Source organism: Plectropomus leopardus, chromosome 6 (genome assembly GCF_026936395.1).
Source record: "Plectropomus leopardus strain MGB_pleo_1.0 chromosome 6, ASM2693639v1, whole genome shotgun sequence".
NCBI lineage: Eukaryota > Metazoa > Chordata > Actinopteri > Perciformes > Serranidae > Plectropomus > Plectropomus leopardus.
The window spans coordinates 2,834,148-2,854,866 of NC_142181.1; the positions used below are offsets into that span (position 1 = coordinate 2,834,148).

The window sequence follows — 20,719 nt, forward strand, 5'->3', positions numbered from 1 at the left end:
CGCCGGTTAGATGAAATAGTCCGACATTTCAGGGCTATTTGTCGGCTTGTTTTCCTTCATTTCCAGAATCAAATGAAAAGTCTAACTGTTTCATCTCTGTGTTTTCAGTGCAGAGATGGGTCATGGGCATGTTTACCCTAAATTAGCACTAAAACAGGATGGAAACCCTGTAAAAATCACTCTTTTCTAGCATACCCAAAGGCTGTCTTACATCAACATGCTAGCATGCTTGTCTCCAAAACAAACACCCACATTGTGCTTACAGAAGAGTAATGACCAGGCCGGATGTATAAACAGTGTCTGTCATTTTCTACATACAAACCAAAACTCAGCAACATAACATGCAGTGAGAATGTGCACACATTATGCATACTTCAGACCGTGCATACACTCAGTTTTCTAGAGTAAAAATATCTACTCAGTTTTTTGCCACCCTGGTGAAATACGCTAACTTTTTAGTAGTATTGATGTGCAAAAAGGTTATTTGAGCATAAATGCACTTGTACACATTGTCACAAATGACTCAGAACTAAACCCTGTGAACACTTAGCTTTAAAAATGTGTGTGTATATTTGTCTTTGTGTTTTCACATAAATAGTTGTGGCTCTGCATAGAGCTGAATGCATCCGGCCCCGGGACTTTTAAGATTGCAGAGACATTGCAGACAGCTGTTGTCGATCAATAGCTCCATTGTGTTGAAGTGAGCTGCTCCTAAAAACACAATGTCTCATTGTGAGACAAGTACAAAAAACATTTCCCAAAATGTTGGAGTGTTACTGCAAAGGTGAGCCTGCGTACTGTACGTAACCAGTTTTCTTTCAAGGCGGCCATCTGTCAGTGAGCAGGTCAGATATCAGATCCTCGTGCTGCTCCGTCTGTGTACGTGCTTTTCAAAGCGCCTGTGGTCCTGTTTACATGCTTTGGATGTAGTAAATATCCATGTCAGTGTGTGCCAGCTCTTCCTCCGCCCCTGTTCTCTGTAATAGTTAACGCTCTCCTCACAATAGATGTCTTGATAGCAAAATGTGAGTGCTGAAGCTCAGATTTATGCTGTGTACATCTGCAGGTTATTAACGTGATTCCCCTGGATCAAACCCAGCTGCAGGCTTTATATTATTGTTTGCTTGCCCTCTCAGCTCCCGGCTGGAGTCTCTACATTCAGAGGAGGATCTCCTACCAGCCAGAGCCGAGCCAAAGTTTCTCACAGGCTCCTGCGGTCACTTTGCTCATACATGTCAGAATGCTTCTGGAGGACATTCGCAGAGCTTTGAAATCTGATTTAACTCATTAAGGTTTCGTCTGTTGTTTGTCTCGAGCTTCACAGAGTCGTCCACCTCCATAAAAGTGGCTAAAGTTTGTCCGTAGTAGCAAGTATTCAAAATTTTCAAGTCAACATTAAATCCAATATTCATTCTCCTTTTGCTTTATTTTGGTTTTTTTGGGTTTTTTTTTTTTTTACTAAATGCTCCTTCATGTTTACTAGTTTATTGTTTCACTTGCTAGTAACTTTTTCTGGTGTGCATCTGGTGCTTGGCAAGTTAACAGATTTCTGTTGGTGTAAACAAGTGGTTCTCAACTGGGGGTCTGCGGACCCCTAGGGGTCCTCAAGGTAGGTCCCAAGAAAAAGAGAGAATAGTTAATTTTCACTGTTTATTTCACGATAGAAGTGAGTCCAGTGTGAGTGAGAGTCATCTCACTGCCTCCACTGTTATCTCCTCAGCTGTATAATCAATAACTTCACGATTCTGGTCTTCATCATATTCCCTGAAGCTCAGTCTTATTAAATGGGGGTCAAAGCTTTGAGGAACAAAAACATGCTTTTATCCAACACGACACTGAACTCACATCTGCTCACCAGCGCAGCTCAAAGCCTGAGGCATAAATAAGTTGAATGTTGTTCTCATATCGTACTCACTTGTAACCGCTGGCCTAATGTGTGTCACTTGAAGGGTCCTCGACATGAAAAAAGTCGAGTCACTGCTGCAAACAGCAGCCTGCTGCTGGAAACAAAACTGAGAGCAGAGTCAAGGGCTGGAAAAGCAATCAGTGATCCAAATAGTGCAAAACGCGGAGCTGGGTGGTCATTCTCTGCGGCCTCCTCACTACGAGCAACTCCTCTTACATTACACACACTTTTGGTTATTATTTGAGTTTGATTGATTTGATTTATTCCAAACATGTAATAAAGGGAATCGAGAAATTATCAAACAAAAGCAGACAGACAAAAAAAGTAATATTTACAGACAATTTAAAACAAAAAGAAACGGTCAAACACATGATTACTTTTACATTTTTAAAAAGGAGTGAGAAAACTTATTTTATTCCACCACTTCCACTTAAGTCACTGAAGTTTAATTAACCAGCTTATTATTTATGTAAACTGTTGTATAAACAGTTATCAAAAATACGTTGAAATATTAAATTTTGATGCAGTTCTTCTCGGACTGCATGTGTTAAGAAAGTCTGTTTCAGTAAAAACAGGATCACTTAAATAATGTATAACAGTAACACGAGCAGAGAATATCGAATGTGAACTCGATAATGTCTGTTACGCAGCAGTGCGTCTAATCTTTAAAAACTGCTGCCGTGAGCTAGTAAGATTGTTGCAGCAAAAGTTTAATGAATTGAGAAAAAAAAGTGTGAAACTCAGATTTGGGCTTTTGCCAAATTAACAAAAAAAAGGGTGTAGAAATAAAATGTCTTTATTTCCTTTGATAAAGGAATCAGACAAAAATATTGTTTCAGTATCTGTTCTAACTTAAGAATTGTTTTTTTTTTAAAAAGTAGGAGTAGTATCAATCCATACAGTATAGTTTTGCAATATTTTTGCGTGTTAATATTGAATCACTACATTGATGCCAAGAAGTATTTTCAAGATAAAACAGATGTTGACAAAGTTTTCCTTCCGGGGAAAGGGTAAGAAATCACCATATACTATGTTATCGTAATAATATCACAACACATTTAAAGTTGCGATGATTAGGGGTCGGCCAAAATTTGTTTTTTCAGAGCAGATGCCGATTATGAGCAGTTAATGAGACCAATAACTGATATTTGGAGCCGATATGCATTTACAATAAAAATGAAAAATGAAGTTCAGTGGAAATTTAAAATAAAAGAATAAATTAAAAAAAAAAAAAAAAAACACCTCTGATTTTGCGGGTATTGCAGACTGCCTTCCCCTGGTGTTGGTTGGGTGTAATACACACAATTTTTCATTAATACATTTTGTCAGTGATCATAAAAATAAAACGCTGATATAGATAATCGGCAAAATGCCAAACATCATCTGATAATCTGTCTACCACTGTTGAGAACCGCTGCTGTAAATGCTTATCTGGAGCTTTTCTGCGTTCAGTCGATTTAGACGCTGGAGGTTTCGGGAGATGTGCGTTGACTCTGTTAACTGCTCAGAAAGATCACCTTTAGTACTGGTTTTTACTCGCAGTAAAAAAACAAAAACACATCATCAAGATAAGGCGGCTCTCAACACGTCACGCTTCCTTAACCATCCAGATCTTTCCGTCTCCACAATCCAAATATTCTGTTCAAAGGCTGCTCCCAAACTATTTCTCCGCCGGGCAGCTTGACCCAGGCTGCATATTCTGTGGTGAAATCAGGGCTGAAGAAAAGATGAGCCAGACGGTAAATATTTGGATGGGGCTGGGTGAAATTTCAAGACAGCAGAGAGAGCATTTCCACATGTGGCTTCATCTTACACGGTGGTTTAGCTCAGGGCTGGTTGCCAGATGTCTTATGCAATGCAGGCGCAGAATTTATTTTAATGGCGTGTGGTCTTGAATTAAATAAGATCCCCAGTATTCAGAGAGGAATCCTCTTCCTAAGTGATACCTCGTGCTTGAGTTATTTAGAGACGTAGAATTAAAATTAAACTTTTTATGTGAAGGACAGAGGGTCATAACTGATGCAGTGGGATAAACCAGTAAGATAAAGATCCAGTTCTCAAAATTGACAGTTATGCAATATTTTGATGAAAACTAGAGCCCGACTGATATGGGATTTTTGAGGCCAGTAACAATTTTATAGTGGAAAAATTCACAGATTACCGATATGGCGACCAATGTAAAGAATTTTTGAACTGGAATGAAAATAAAAAATTTCTGTGTGGATTGTGCACTGATTTTACACTGATGTGACTACGCAAAAGCATCAGAAAGCTGCTTTCTTAAACAAACAACTTTTATTTAACAATGTACTTATTTAAACAATGTACTTATTTAAAAAAAAAAAAAGAAAAAACGCCAGTACTGTATGTGTTCAGCATCCGTCTTCGCTGACCATTCAAATAAAGAATATAAAAATAAAATACACATCTGTACTGTTTGGTCTTTGCTGACTATTTAAATAAAAAATAAATACAATAAAATAAATAGCTAAATAAACATCAGTACTGTTCAGTATCAGTCGACCATTTCTAAACCACCCAAGCATCGTTTTCTGCATCATATGGTCTTTAAAAAAGTTTTCTTAAAGTCGTTTATACATCGCACGTGGAACATGCCGAGTCTGACTTTTCATACCCAAACCTGCGAGCAGCGATTACTGATTATACACTTAAGGTTAAGTTTTTTGGTTATTCTTAGAGAGACAAATAGTCTAGAGACTCTGCGTGCAACACATCATTGATTTGTTCTCAAACTCGTCACTATGTTCATTGCATCGTCCCTGACAAATAAACCAACTAATAAATGGATAAACCCTCCTTCATGTTTGTTTGTTTTGGTGCTGTGCATTGTGTAGACGCCCCCTTGGCCACGCTGACGGACGCAAAGTGTGATCAGATAAACGTAAAAACGACATCAGACTTTTTTTTTTTAAATTGTCAGACGATATATTTCGTCATATCGCACAACCCTGCGACCATTCTTATGTTGCTTTGAAGGCTGTTTATCTGTAACATTATAATAGTCTCTGGTCTTGGCTTGGGTTCAGGTCTTGAATGTACCAGTGCCAGTTAGGTGGGTTGAACAGATTTATGTAGCGGCCTCAGTTTTAGAAAACGATCACAGGACTTGTAGCAGCTGTAGTTGCAGCTGTGTTGTAGCTGCTGGTCAGTGGAGGTCGTTCCAGCTCGCTGTAAATGAGGCTCATCGGGTCTGGCTCGAGAAGCCACAATCGATAGCTTTTAAGTGGCTTTGCAGTTGTTCTGATCCCTGGTGAGAAATGGATATTGGAATCAATAAGTTCTCAGTTTCTTTACACCAATAATAATGAGATGAGTTAGTGGAGAGACGAGAAAATGAACGTCTGCAGAGTGTCTCGTGCAGCGTGTCAGGCTGCCGGTCTGCGGCTGGACCTTTTCCTTCACACTGATGCAAGGACAGTTAATGAGGTACGGGATGATCATAGCTCTCAGACCTCGACAGAGACGCATATTCATAAAACCATCGACTCGTCAGGCTGGAGAGAAGAAAGTGGCTGAAAGATTTATTAATGAGGACCTCGTCTATAGTGTTTATTGATTGATGCATCTTACTTCTTCCTTGATGAACAGTTGAACTGAGTTTGTGTTTGTCAGATCTAATCAGTGTAAAAGTGAAGCATCTTCTCTTTTTATGTCCAGGTTATTACTCTTTACTCTCTAAGTCTTTTCCAAGTCTTACTTAATTTATGTTTTTACCATCCTGCTGAACTCACCGTGGCCCTGTTATACAATCAGTCACATATGACTGTTTTTCTGTACTAGCACAGATGAAGCTTTAGGCCTCAGAGCGCCCAAACAAAGAGCTTTTTGTATCATTTTGGTTCATTAAACCTGGTGGAGCAAGGACATCAGATATAATTTTCAGTCATTTATCAGGTGCTGAGGTTTTAAAAGGGGCTCTATGCGAAATTCAGAATGAGTTGTCAGAACATAATTCTCATCATGAGCCGCCGACGAGCAGCTAATGCTGCAAAATCCAAATTAACAGCACTAAATAACTGCAGCGGAGCTGATGGTGTTGACCAGGAGGGATCCTGAGAGTGGGAACTTTGCATCTGCAATGACACCGTCTCATTATCAGCGGTAACTGCCGTACGAGCGCACTGCAAAGTGGCAACAACGAGTGAGCCAGTGGGATACACACATGCACTAAACATGCACGTGCGGCCAGACTAACCACAACAAACTACAGAGGAGCTCAACAGCCCTCTCTGATACATTACTTTTAAGAATATTAGCACTTTCTTTCTACAAATTTTTTTTCTTTTTTTAGAAAAAGAAGCATTCTCTAAAGAGGCTTTTCTTTCTGGGAGTCAGGAGTCATTCTGACATTGCTTGATGTTGATGTTGTCACCAGTAAATCTCTCTTAATCCTCTCGATTGCTTCTCATTGCTTTGTTTCTCTCAAATTTGACTTGTTGTCTAAAAGAAAGCAGCCATGCAAAAACTTTTCCAAACTAAAAATCAAAGTTTAAATCAAGAACCAAGTGATCAAAAATGAGGTAAGAATTTGATACTTGGTAGCTATGAACACATTTCTGTTAGAAAATACTGAGACTCTAGACCTGATTTAAAGTCAGTCCTATGAGTTTAAACAGACTGAGTGTATTAGGGCCCCCTGGCAAAAGGAAATGAAAATCATTTAGCGTCCTCTGAGGCTTTTCCTCTCTAAAACGCACACACACACACACACTCACTCTTCAGTCTGAGATGCGTTTTGTCCTTAATGCTGACTGAAAAACCCTTTGCCCACACAGAGTGAGAGCAGGCACACATGGCGGGTCTCCTGAAAAGTTTCAGTGTGCACTTCAGATAGAAGTGTTTTGTTTGAGGAAACAATGTTTCTGGAAACTCTCCGCCCAGAGAGGGTGGAAGTAGACCGCTGTGCAGCTGAAACATTCTCCCCTGCTGATCGTGGCTCGACACTGGCAGCTTTTCAAACGCACTGGGCTGTTACCACAGTTAACCCCCCGGGACTGCGGCTTAGTCACAGGGAGCTCCCGCCATAATACCGAGGCTGAACCACTGCAGGGTTTGGTTTGGCACTCCCACATTGGACTGACCCGCTGTTTGTACCAGCAGGCACCTTGGCTGACCCGACGGTGCCGGTCCCTCCCGGCGGGGCCCTGCTGAGGCACGCTGCGGCAGTTTTCAGGGTGTCTGCTCACCTACGCAGCTGTCCTGGGAGTTTTGATACTTCAGGGGGTCAAGGGTTCAAAATTACAGCCACAACGGCTGATTTTACTGTGAGTTTTCTGAAGAACTCTGATCTATTTTGAGTTTTAAGTTTTTTATTTGACATTTTATAGATTTATCAAATAATCTGAAAAAAATATAGATTTGATAAAGCGGCGACACATGGTCTACTTACCAGCATTTTCCATAACTTCACAGACTAAAGTCTCACACCAACACGTGGTCTTCATCAGCGTAAAGAGTTTTATCAGTTTGATCATCAAACGCCTTAAAAGGTTATACTCATGTATAGTCAGTGTATTACATAAAGTAGCTTATTGCCTTCCCATATTTACCAATTTTCAGGTAATTTTCTTGTACTTTTTTTTTTTTTACTAATTTCTTGCAAATTGTTTATTTATTTATCAATTTCCAGGTAGTTTTCTTATACTTTTTTAATACTAATTTCTTGATCATTTTCTCTCTTTATTTATTTATTTACCAATTTCCAGGTAATTTTCTTGTTTTTTTTTAATGTAATTTCCTCCTCATTTTGTTTATTTATTAACCAATTTTCAGGTAATTTTCTTGTACCCCACCCACTAAATGCTTACTTACTTTGTTTATTTATTAACCAATTTTCAGGTAATTTTCTTGTATTTTTTACTAATTACTTGCTAATTCTGTGGTCATTTCTTTTGCTCATTGCCTTCCCGTGTTTTTCGAAGAAATCAAGCCAAAAAGGAAACAATCTTGAATTTTTGTCTATTAGAGCAATTTATAGAATTGCATTCTTCAGTAAAGACAGAATTTCAGGCTCAACTTGTAGTCGTGTCCCTAATTAAAACGAAGTGCTGACTTCTTAAAGTTGTAATTAGGAGGCAACTCATTGTTCGGGGAAAGAGTCTAATGAAGAGCTTCGTCGTGGGCTTGCTGTGGTTCAGCTCTGGGACGAGGACAGGAAGGCAGTGGGTCAGCTGACTGGGGACCGAGGCCTGTGCTGGCAGCCACACGTCCCTGTGATCACGCTGAGCGGTATTTCAGCTCGTTATCAGACTCGGTGGACGAGGCTGTAAATCTCCCACCATATGAAAATTGCTCCTTTCACGAGCGTCTCGACAGATCCCAGAGCTAATAGACCTCGAGGTCAGAGTCTGCTGGACCAGAGCGGCCTGACTTCCTGTTACTGCAGTGATCCCATCACGCAGACATGGAGTCTGGTCTTTCCTCGAGGCTCGTCTCCGTCTGTCCTCTCTGTGAAGGACAGATCGATCCGTGCAAAGCAGACAGCTCCACCTCTTCTGCACAATTCCGAATCATACGCCGCTCGCAGTTTTTAACCTTTAGCGTGTGACCTCCTGCGCGACCGGAGGGCATTCAGCTCCGCTCCTCCTCTGTGTGCTCTCGTCTTTGTGTCTGAGCAGGAGGTTTGGACAGACTCGGAGCAGTCTGGCCCGGAGCCTCGGCACGCTGAGGAGGAAAGCTGCAAAATGGCACCCAGGAGGAAATCAGAAACATGCGCTCGCCTCTCTGTCTCTGGTGTTGGAAATAATTTCAGATTACATTGAGTTTTTGGCCCCGCGTCGACTTCAGGCAAACACGCAAGCATGCATGAAGGCACGCAGGGGGATTAAGGAATGAGTTTAGTATTTTGGGGAAGGTTTAATCTTTGGAGCCCAGCGAGGGGCCACAGGACTCCTGACCCAATCCTCCCACACTGTGGGGGTCCGGCACACTTTTAAATGAACCTAAATAAAACAAAAGATTGATTTTTATATTTTTTTTAGCCTTTATTTATACAGGTAATCTCATTGAGACACGGGAGAGGCCTGTTTCGGACAATATCACAATAATTAGTTACAGACAGATTTATCAACACAGTGCATACAACATTAAAGTGGAAACAGATTAAAAATACTAAAAACAGGAACAAGTTTCCAAAGATGCTTTTTCTAGCATCCTTAAAATAAATTTCAAATTTGGGTGATTATCTGATTAAATAAAGTCAATTCTTGATACATTTTACTCTTGTAAAGTCATTGCATTACATACAGTAGCTAATTGCCTTCCCATATTTAGCTGTTTTCAGGTAATTTCCTGCTAATTTTGTTCATTTATTTATCAATTTTCAAGTAATTTTCTTGTACTTTCTCTTTTACTAATTTCTTGCTAATTTATTTTTTTATTTACCAATTTTCAGGTTATTTTCTTGTATTTTTTACTAATTACTTGCTAATTCTGGGGTCATGTCTTCTTTTGTTGTTTATTGCCTTCCTGTGTTTTTCAAAGATATCTAGACAATTTACCTAAATTGCCTTTTCTATTGCCCTTAAAATAAATTTCAAATTTGGGTGATTATCTGATTAAATGAAGTCAGTACTTGATACATTTTATTAATGAAACCCGTCATTCATTAAAAGGATCAAAATGAAACATTCCAAACTGGATTTGCAACCTTTTGGGATTAAAAGAATAAGTACAGGCACACAAATTCTGCATTTTAATAGTGGAGTTGATCTTTGCCCTTCTGCCGAAATCCTCTGTTTGCCTGTGGTTATCTTTGATGTTGTGATGTTTTGGGTGCAGTTGAGGTTAGTGGTGAATCAAGCGGGGAAGTCAAAGCAGCAGCAGCTTTGGAAACTCAGCGAGAAACCACAAAAGATACATAGCGTGCAAAACTACACCTGTGAGATATTGTTTTTCTGTATGTGCACACAGCAGCTTATATAGCTGCGTCCTGTTGATTTCAACCCGGAGTCTCATTTTAGCCTCATCAGGGAAGCAATAAGCAATAATAATACCCGGTTCTGCTTTTTTTCAAAACCCAAAAATCGATAACATTTAGGCTTATCAATACTGCTGTCGAGTCCTGTGGGTCCCATAACATAACATTACATCTCGAGTCGAGTCACGTCATTGAAATCCAATCACTGGTCCGCATACGTCGACAGCACGTGAAGTTAAACTTAAATGCAGGACCTTCGACTTTCTTTGGGTTAAAAAAAACTCCTTTAACTCCGTCAGCTGCTGCTGCTGCTTAAACAAGAACACAAACATACATGAGAGCACAGATAACCGATCAAAGATCATCATCATCATCATCATAATAATCATAATAAATAATAATAATAATAATCATAATTTCAATACATATATCAAAAAAAGATGTAAAGAATGGACACAGACAGAAACAAAAGCAAACAAAAAGAATCTATATTCACATCACATCAGGGGAGTTTTGACAAATAAGTTCATTATATTCTCAAAATTGTTGCTTTTCTTTGTTGTTTGTAAGAGCAAGAGAGGAAAGAGTTGAGTTTAAATCAATCAAAAGATGGAAAGAGGATTGTGAACCTGAATATTTTTGTTAATGGATAAATAATTTCCCCATTTAAATAAAAAAAAAATGTTACTTGTATCATCATAATATCTGATTTTATCTTTAAGGATAAAATAATGAGTGGTATCACAGTCACTGAAAACATGAGAACTGAAATTAGTCCAGAAATGCATTGTTATTTTACACTATAAGAATAAATGGATTAAATTTTCATCAGCGTGTCCACAGAAAGAGTTTTATCGGGGAATTATAGAATTAAACGGATAGATTTTATGCAAGATTTTGAAATGATCTTTTTTGACTTTGTTAGAAATACATAATTCATGAGGTAAAAGCCATGTTCTTGTCAGTTATCTCTTCCAAATGTGAGATGCAGAAAATTTCCCTCTTTGTACCGAAGTATCTGCTCTGGCGACATCACTATTGCAAACATTTTTGGCAGATTTTGTAGTTGAGTGTAGTTGTGTGTCTGCGTCACTGCTGCCCTCTGACGGTCTGCAGTGACTCGGCACAGTGCTGCTGCCTGCTGTTTAATCTCTGTGTGGAATAAATTCCTCTGATATTCAGCTTCCATCCATCAGCTGCTCCTCAGCCTCTCCTCCTCCTTTATCTCTGGCAGACAGAAGGACCTTGTGCTACAGCGTTGTTTTCCTTCGACACGAAGGAGGTGACTTCCTGTGCAGATTTTCTGTGGAAAAAGACACGTGTTAGTAATGATCTTGAAGGAGTATCCATCTATGTGTTGACTGTGTGGCTGAGGCCAACGAGAGAGGGGAAGTTTTTTTTGGTTTTTTTCCTGGAAAACACACGAAAAACATTCTCTCCAGTGAACAACTGTGATTAGGGCCAAAACTCTGAAACTGAAGAGATACGATCTGACAGTGGGGAGGAAAAAAAAGAGTTTGAAAACATAAACTAAAAAAATAAGATCTCAAATATGAAATGATATATAAGTGAGACCAAAATTATATAAATATTTTAATTAAAATTAATATTTTCCTACACTTATTTGTTTTGGTTTTTTTAAATTTGAAACCTAAATTTCAAGATCAAAACTTGAAGTTTCAGTTTCAAATTCTTTTTTCAAGCTTTTTTTTTTTTTTTACAAACCTTTTGGCCTTGATCCAGCTCCATAGACACCCGGCAATGTTCAATAGGATATTGATCCTAAATCTCCCCTCCTCCCGTCCATCCGTCCTCTGCTCTGTAGCTCTTTTCAGCTCTCAGTCTGGTTCGGTGTCACCCCCCCCTCGGTGGGGAACTGGCATGCGTCCAGCAGCGTCGTTCACCTGGCATGACACGGTGTCACAGCGAAACACAGCGAGTCAGATACACGCTGAGATGGATTTCATCTCTTAAACTGTGGCTGGGCGTTATGGCCTAAAAATAAAAAAAATTCAGAATTTTTCACACTAAACTCAACATGCAATTTTAACTACAAATGACAAAGAAATTAGTTCTGCTTTGACTTTAGCGATAAAAAATAACTTACGAAAACTGAAAAATGCTTCAAGTCAGTTTTGCATATCGCACAGTTTTGCAGTTTAAAAAGTAGAGTATAAATAATGACCAATTCTGAAATCATACCGCTGTCGTTCAACATGTTCCATGTTAACAAAGTATGTTACTCGTTGCATTTAAAGGACGGGGTCGTAGGTCTGCTGTAGCGAGTCAAACAACATCCCCTCCAGCTCATGTTTAGGGATGAAAATAGAAACCTGGTTCTATTGGTTCCATTTTTTTAAAACCTGAACATCAGTAACGTTCAATCTTATTGATACTGCTGTCATTTCAGGTGAGAAATTTCTTTTCCCTGCTAAAAAAGAAACAGCCACTTGTTTTTGAGTGGATTTATAAAATAAGATAAACGAGGTTAATCTGTGATCTTTTCACGGGTTCAGTTGTACAGACGAGGCGGGCGGCTTGGTAGCACACACCTGAGGGTGGATAGTTATCAGCATGTGGATAAACCTGCAGGCTTTTCCTCTGTATATACGGGCACCGTATTTAGCGATATGCAGCACAACTGCATCAGTAACGGCTTTGCAGCGGGTCACTTTCCTGTCAAACAGGACACAATGAGAAAGTATTTCACTAATGTCGTCTGCTTTTTAACCGGCTGTTTGTGGGCTGACTCGATCTCGGAGTGAGACACATTTCTCCCACTCGGCTGCCTCTGTCTGAGATGTTAAAATAAATCGTTCGTGCTGCTGCCTTTAGCTGCAACTAAAAACTTTGCAGCGGACTTTGGTTTGTTTGAGATCTGATGCAGCAAAACCGAACCAGTTCCAAACGACTGGTGAGACTGAGCCCTTTTGGGAACATACTCTTCATTGTCATTAACACTTGCTGTCATGTTGTCGTGTGTGTGTATCTCTGGGAGGGAAGCATGGGGGGAGGGCACAGCCCAATATGAGCTACAGAAGCCCAAAAAGAGAGGCGGAGGAAGTTAAAGAGGAAAATCTAGATTTTCATTTTAAAAATCATCCCAAACCACAAATTCACATTAATTAATGAAATCCATTTATTGCCCCGCCCTTTCTTAAGCACAGCTCAGCTTGGATTTGAGGCAGTGATAATTTTGTTTTTGTACATGTAGGATGATGATCCTCGCCGTGGTAATCCAGATAATGACTTCATGCAGATTCAATGCATCTGTGGAGCTTTAAACCTCTAAAGCTGCTCCTTTGTTTTTCCAGGTCTTTAAGGGTGAATTTCAGCTACCAGATTTCCTAAAAGAACAATCACAGGTACAGTAACATTTCTGCCTGTCGTTGAGCTTTTTCTTTCTTTTTTTCCAAAATTCAGCCTCTTTTAGTGTCTGATTTGAGTTAAACCATCTGCAACTCAGAGGAAGACCTCGTTACAGATTTCCATCTGCTCACATGTACCCATCTCCTCTTGTTTTTTAATTTGAGTTTCTTGCCACATAATGCCGCCTGTTGTCGTCTTCTGGCCTCCGCTTCATGTTTTTGGTCTTTAGTGGTCATTTTGTTTGTTAGTTTCTTTGTGTTGCTTTATTGTTTCTTGATTTAAAAGCCTGACGTTGGCTGAAGAGCACTTCTGCCCTCATCTGGTAGTTAGACGAACATGCATCTGTTCTCTACATGCTTTTAGGAACGCTCCTCAGAAAAGTCTGTCTGCTTTTGATTTGCTAACAATGCATTTTCATCAACGCTCAGCCTCTTTGTTCAGTGAATAAGGGGGGAGTGAAAAAATGTTTAACGTCAGTGAGTCAGCTGGCTGTGGACGTCTCCTTGGTGGTTTTAAGTTGCACATTCTTGTCTTTCCTTCATTTGTCACAGAGCTGTCATCCTGAGAGCAGATACTGTAACCTCATCCTGTATGTTTTTGTTCCTCTGTACAGATTCAGAAGTCTGCAGACAGACCCAACCCCAGTTAGGAGCAGCAGGAGTGCCATCACCACAACACACAGGTACAGCTGCACATCACACACGGTCACTCTGTTCTTCTCTGTATTTGAGCTTTAGTTACCAGTTACCTACTTAAAAATATATTTAATTTATGAACCACGACGAGCTCGTGAAATATGAGGTTACATGTTTAACTCTTAAATAATACAACACATGACAATGTTGCTGCACCTCAACCAGCTACAGTGAAGTGATAAATCCATCAGTGCAAATTATGATATAAACATTCAATGAATGTCGTCCACATTTAATCGATTGTCTCTTTATTGCATTTTGCTGTCAATGTTTCCGCGCTTTCAAAGCAGGATTTTTACTTTAATAGAGTCAAATATTGTGTTTATATCTGCAATGATCTGAATACTTCACCACAAGATATAATTTAAATTATATCACACCTCTTTCCGGACTGTCATGATTACTTTTGTTGTACAATGTATTGCCACAGAAATAATGATGAAGAAACAATATTATTGTCATTTTTAAACCATTTTATGCCACTGATACAATGATTATTATGTGTTTATTATTATGTTTTGGGGTTTGTTTGTTTGTTTTCTTGCCTAAAATGCTGCTTTTTTAAAAAAATAGTGATTCATGTTGCAGTGTTGCTAACTCTGTTGTTAAACCTGTTAATAACCACTGGGTAGCATTAGCTGTGTAATGCGTACAGTTAGCCCTGTCTCCCTCCACACCCGTAGTGTTGAGAGAGAAAGATTTGGGTTTATTTTTGGTATTGCAATATCCTTGAGGGACTAAAAATAATGTAAGTACACCCTTTCAAAGAGCAATGAACTTTTAATTCTTATGAATATTCAGACAATGGAATTGGAATATGAAAATATTTAGAATAGTTTTTATAGTTTTATAAAAGTTATTAACAGTTGTTAATATTCACACTAAAGATGAAGTGATGCCTCTTGCGATCAATAGACGAGCTTAATGAAGCTAAGACGCAGGTGGAGAAAAAGAGAAGTGTTGCGGACAAATCTTATAACGGTCAGGCAAATTCTGCTGTTGATTCTGGCATCATGTTGACTAAAACGTTGGAAACATTGTTATGTAAACACAATCCTGTTAGCTTTGTTGGAACATTTTTAGGGAAAGGGGAAGAAAAACTACAAACACGTTGTATATGATGTTCATGTAATCCCCAACTCCAACCTGAGCAGAGATCGGATCGGCCAGTAAACTGAGAACATGTGTTTGAGTGTGCCGCAGATTTATTGTTACTACTGTATATAACGCAGTCCATCTGCTCTGCTGGACACAAATTCACTTGCTATTCCTCAAAGCGTTGTGTCCTGGTTTGCCTTTTTCTCACAGTGTCAGTGTATTTTTGTAATTTCAGCGACAGTAACAGGTGATGGTTATTATAGGATGTGATGTTTGTTATTTAATGTATCACTTATTGATGAGGGGCTCAATTATTTCAGTGAATGTGTGTGAAACACTTTGACATTTCCTGAAGAACAAATGGCCTGGCACATTTTTTTTGACTGTTAGTCACATTTCCTAGTGTCAAAAGTGCCAGAATAATTTTGGATGAACTTTTATTGCAACTGTTTTTAAAAAAAAGTACCTTGCAGTAATGGAAGGGTATTCCAATAATTTACTAAAGGTGCTTATACATATGCCAATATTAAATTTAAATGCAAGTTTCTGATCTAACCACATGCCCAGGTATTTGTATTCTGAAACCCTTTCAGTACTGTTATAGTGGTGATGCTCAAACCATCATCTGCAGTACGTCTGGCTCTTGAGAATATCATGTATTTGGTCTTGTCGACATTGAGGACTAGTTTCATGTTGATATTAAAGATGGGCGTTACAATTTGTTATAGTGGATATAATGTTGTTAATATAAATAGTAAATATGACAGGACCCAGTATTGAGCCTTGTGGAGCCCCCTTTTTTAACTTCTACTCCGCATCCACAGACTCCAGTGCTGTATTGAAGTGCGTTCCCCTGCCTACGTAGATGTTTGATGTTCGTTATCACAGCCTGGGATATGTCGGTGATTTGCAGCAATATTGACGCATTGATTGTGTCAGCACACTTAGTGGAAATAACATATGGTAAAAATGATATATTGTCATGTTTAGGGATGGATACCAAAACCTGGTTCTATTGAGGACCCAGTTCCTTTTTTTTTAAAACCTGAACATCAGTAACTTTTGAGCTTATTGATACTGCTGTCATTTCAGGTGAGATAATTTGTTTTCCCTGCAAAATAAACGTAACAGCTGCTTGTTGTTGAAGCGGATTTAGAAAATATAGATAAACAAGGTTAATCAGTGAGCTTTAGAGATACTGGTAGGAGGATTGTGTAATTTTTGGAAATAGCTATAGAATAGCTATAGAAAGCTCTTTCCAATCTTTATAAGGCACAAGGTATTAGTCATTTTTAAACATAGTTAAAAAAATGAAATAAAAATGTGTCCTTGCTGCTACATTTTCGTAGCTAAAGGATGAGTTGATTAAAATCACCAGCAACTATAAAGATGTTTTGAATTTGCATCAGTCTTGTGTCCTGTTGGCTCTGAACAGTGTTTTTTATTTTTATTTTTTTGTTTGGTTGGGTTTATTTAATTCTTCCTTTAATTGTCAGTGTGGATTGTAGTTTGAGACACACTCAGAGCATTTAAAAAAACCTCAACTTAGCCAGTCAGGATAATTAACGACTTAAACGATATACAGACAAGACCTTGATCATTTTGATGACCTCGATATTGCCCATTGTGTGTATACGCATGTTTGTTGACGTTAGCTTGCCAACCTCTTGCAAGGAGCCCAGAGATGCACCATCCATAGTTTTACGATGCCAATGTCATCCTCCTCTCTGTAAATGTTCCCTGGAGCTGACTGCAGCACACTGCTGGATTTTGGAGGTAACTGATGTTCGCAGAGCTTCTCTAAACTTGTCTGTGAGTCGAACGAGGGATCACTTGGTTTTGTTTTTGCTGTCCAGATTTCTCAAGTCTCACACTAAGTAATATTTGGCTACTTTTATATACACTTTCTTGTATATATTGAATATATGCATATATAAAAATGTAAATTTTTGTTCATGCTCTTACTCAGATGTCTGAGTACTCTTAAGATTTAAAAGTTAATTGGTCTTTGAAAGGGTGTACTTTAGGGGTTGACCAGTATTGTTTTCAGGGCCGATACCGATAGTGATTATTAGCAGTTAATGAGACCAATAACCGATATTTGGAAGTGATATTCATTTACAATAAAATGAAAGTCTCTCTGTTAATATTTAGAATTTAGAATATAACAAACTCCAACACAAAACTTTGTTTAAATGTCTTTAGCAAACGTTTAATCAAAACCGGAACATTCAACATTATATACAGCAAGTTCCAAGCAACTTTTTTTAATAAAGTCAAGTGAAAATTTAAATAGAAAAATAAATAAAAATAGCTCCCTGAAGTTTTATAAAGTAAAAGTTCCTCCCATGCTGACACTTTCTTTCCATTTTCAGATTAATTAATTTTATCGGCAAGCATTAAAATAAAATACTGATACAGATTATCAGCAAAATGCCAAATATTGGCCCCAATAATCAGCCAGGTGGATAATCTGTCGTCGACTCGCATCATTATGCTATTGCATTATTAAATCAGTGGCATTAAATGGTCCCAAAATGACAGAAATATTGTTTATCACAATTATTTCTGGGACATTAGCTCATCCAGCAAAAGTAGTTGTCATGACAGACCGACCAACAAATAATTTTAGACGATGGATTAATATCTGACTGAGTCATGGAGGGTCGTCAAACAGTCATTAAATGTTTGGTCTCAGCTGAGTCTCAGTTTGATTTTACTGACGTGATACCTTCTCATGTCTTGGAAAATGAACAGAGGTGCGGTGGAACAGATAATCATGGACATCGGCTCATCCATCTCACCATCTGTGTTGGGCCTCGGCACTTTTCAAAGGTCACATGACCACAGCAGGACAGTCTCCTCACCAGAGTCAGCCCCTCCTCCTGCGGGCTCCTCGTCTACGGAGAACTCTTGGCCTTCGATGTTGTACTGTACAAAAAAATAATACTAATACTTCTCACAACCACAGAATGTCTGCTGATTGTTATTTTTCATGTCACATCACACTCATCGATTTTTAGAAATGATTTCTGGCTATTTAGAAACAAGATCTGTGATTCTGTTGTGAGAAACTGCAGTGGACTGAAATCGCAAGAAGCATTTATGAATGGAAAATTAGCTTTTGAAAGATGCAATACCTATTTTAATGTTAATTTTTTTTCATGCCTTTGTATTGTGCAATGTCATGGTACTGATCAGTATCAACCGTGATAAACATTGTTTGTTTGTTTTTTTAAATCTGTTGTCAGTGTGGTTATATTTGGTTGAATGGTGACATAAATTTAAAAAGAAAGAAACAGAGGGCAGAGTGACAATAACAACACTGAAACTGAATTTGAAATTTCAAGTTAAAACGCTGAATGGAGCACAAGGTCCTGATAATTACCTTTTAGGTCCAAAATGCTTCATTATTGTTGACCGTGGTGAATACATGAAGTTTTTCTTTTTCAACCAAAAAACAAAAAACTTTTTTGCTAAATTTCAAATACACAAATTTTATCAAAATGTATTTGTTACTTGTGTCTAGGGCTGCAACTAATGATTATTTTTATAATCAGTTAATCCAGGTTTCCCGCAGATGCTGGAGTACTGCTGAGCTCTAGCTAAAATTGTTGTTAATTTCTGTGAAAGTCGGATAATGCACGCAGAGTTTGGACCCTGGAGTGAGATTTCACATGATGTAGTACTTCCAGCGACCACTAGATGGCACCGAAGGGCACATAAATCCACGTCATCCTGGTGCAGACCAAACGATTTAAATTTCATGTTAATTAATTAATTAAAACAAAAAAAAAACAAAAAACAATTTGGAATATTGAGTTTGAACCTTATCCAGGGTAGGTAAGTTTTATGACCCCCGCCCTGAGAACAGTCTCAGCCTCACCTTTAAATGCAGGATCCAGCAGAGGTTTTGGCTCAGTTGGTTAGAGCATTTGCCTCCCACTCGGAAGTTCAGCGGTACAACACTCATGTAAAGCTACATGTGCTTTCACACCTAAAGGTCCAAACCAATGTTCTGGACTTTTGATCCGGTTGGTTTTGGTTTCACACTGCAGTTAATGCAAACAGACTTCAGGACTTTACAAACCTGCGTCTTATCGTCATGAGCTGCGTGGTTTGCGTGTCTCTATACTTTACATTTACCTGTTTGTTTTTTTTTGGTTTTTTTTTTGGCGCCTGTGTTATGAAGTTAGAGCCTCCGCACTGGCGGCCGGGGCACGTGTGTGTGTGTCAGCTGCAGCACGTGTACAGAAACGGCGGCTCGCCGATTTTTGCCGCGCACGTTTGTCAGCAGGAACAGACTGTTGAAATTTTGTTTGGATGATTATATTGACTCTATACCACCTTTTACTGCAGTGTGATAGTCTCTCTCTGTCACAGAGGTGCGGAAATACAAAGGCGGCTCTTTCACGCCAACTTCCCCACCTCCCTTTCAAAATAAAGCCCTCTAAAAACGTCTCAGTGGACAGGATCACATCAGTTGCTGACAGAAGGCATTTTATTTTGAAACGTTTACAGGACCGTGTTTTCGGCAATGCAAGAGACGCACGACTTCACAAACGAGTGAAATTTGAACTAATAAATGTGGAAATATAAAGCAGCAGCAGCGACGGTACAGCTGCGCGTCACGTGTGAACGTGAACATGAAACACGCTGCGGTTCCGCGAGGCTGCTGTCACGCACCGCCGTCACGCACCGCCGTCACGCGCCTAATTCTAAAGACCGCGGGAAAAAGAAAGCTATCTTTGCGGTATGGTAGAGCAAACTTGAAGTAGGAGGAGGGACAGGTGGGATTAGGTCTCTTCTTCTCCCAGTGTGCTTCCGCGGCTCGTAGGTGTTAGCTGCCCTAATTTCCTGTCATTGGTGTGAACCGAACCATAAAGGTGTGAAAGCACACGCGCAGTTGGATTTGCTCTAATAGTGTTTAAGGTTGTGAGACTGAACTTCATTCAGGACAAGTTTATATAATGATTTCCAAAAGAGAGTTTGATATAGAACATGCATGAAAAAGCTGTTGTGAGGATGGTTGGCTCAGTGGATTAGTCGGCTGGTTGGTGCCCCAGAAGTTGTGAGATCGATTCTTCTTTCAAACATTTTTTTAAAGGTAGTTGTCCTTATGTGTGTTAAGTTAGAAGGAACTTCTAAATGGTATAAATGACAGTAGTACAGCTCAGGAGAAAAGACGGTCAGTTGTAATCTCCCAGGTTGGCAGTTTGAGTCACACAAGTGAAACAGGTATGCAACAGTACAAAATCCATGGCTGAAATTTAATGGAAAACAATACAAACACAAGACAAGGAGATAATTCTGTCACACACACAAAAAAATGCCACACATATGAACATTAAAACATGTCAGTACTCTCTCATGGATGTATGTTATTGTATCACAGTTTCTAAATTACCTCAGATTTTACTTTGAAATTTCTACCAATATTCCTTGATATCGACAGAGGCATCTGCTGATACTGGTTTTACCTGTTTCGGGACCACTTCACCTGATTTATCAGCCAAAATGATATATCAGCCAACTTTACGTGTCTTAATTTGTTCTGCAATATCACAATCGGTGTATAAACTGTATGAATCTACAGCCAAATTATATTTTATGGCACAAATTAAAAATATTGGCCAATATATCTGTCAGCTCTGCTAATATAAGGGGCTTATGGTGTTGAAACAGAAAATTCAGTATCGGCAGTGACGTCTG

The 20,719-nt window shown here is 39.0% G+C and overlaps 1 protein-coding gene across 2 annotated transcripts in view; it reads left to right on the plus strand.

Annotated features, from left to right (window-relative positions):
- The window catches only part of tpst1 (tyrosylprotein sulfotransferase 1), a 60,522-nt gene extending 40,144 nt beyond the window's left edge, over positions 1-20,378 (plus strand). The window contains exons 4-6 of one of the 2 annotated variants that reach the window (XM_042486345.2): positions 13,160-13,210; positions 13,828-13,896; positions 17,765-20,378. In XM_042486345.2, coding sequence (XP_042342279.1) covers positions 13,160-13,210; positions 13,828-13,863 — 87 coding nt within the window. In that variant the 3' untranslated portion in view covers positions 13,864-13,896; positions 17,765-20,378. The remainder of the gene's footprint in view (positions 1-13,159; positions 13,211-13,827; positions 13,897-17,764) is intronic. The other variant, XM_042486346.2, reaches the window with a different exon arrangement.
- The last annotated feature ends 341 nt before the right edge of the window (positions 20,379-20,719 follow it).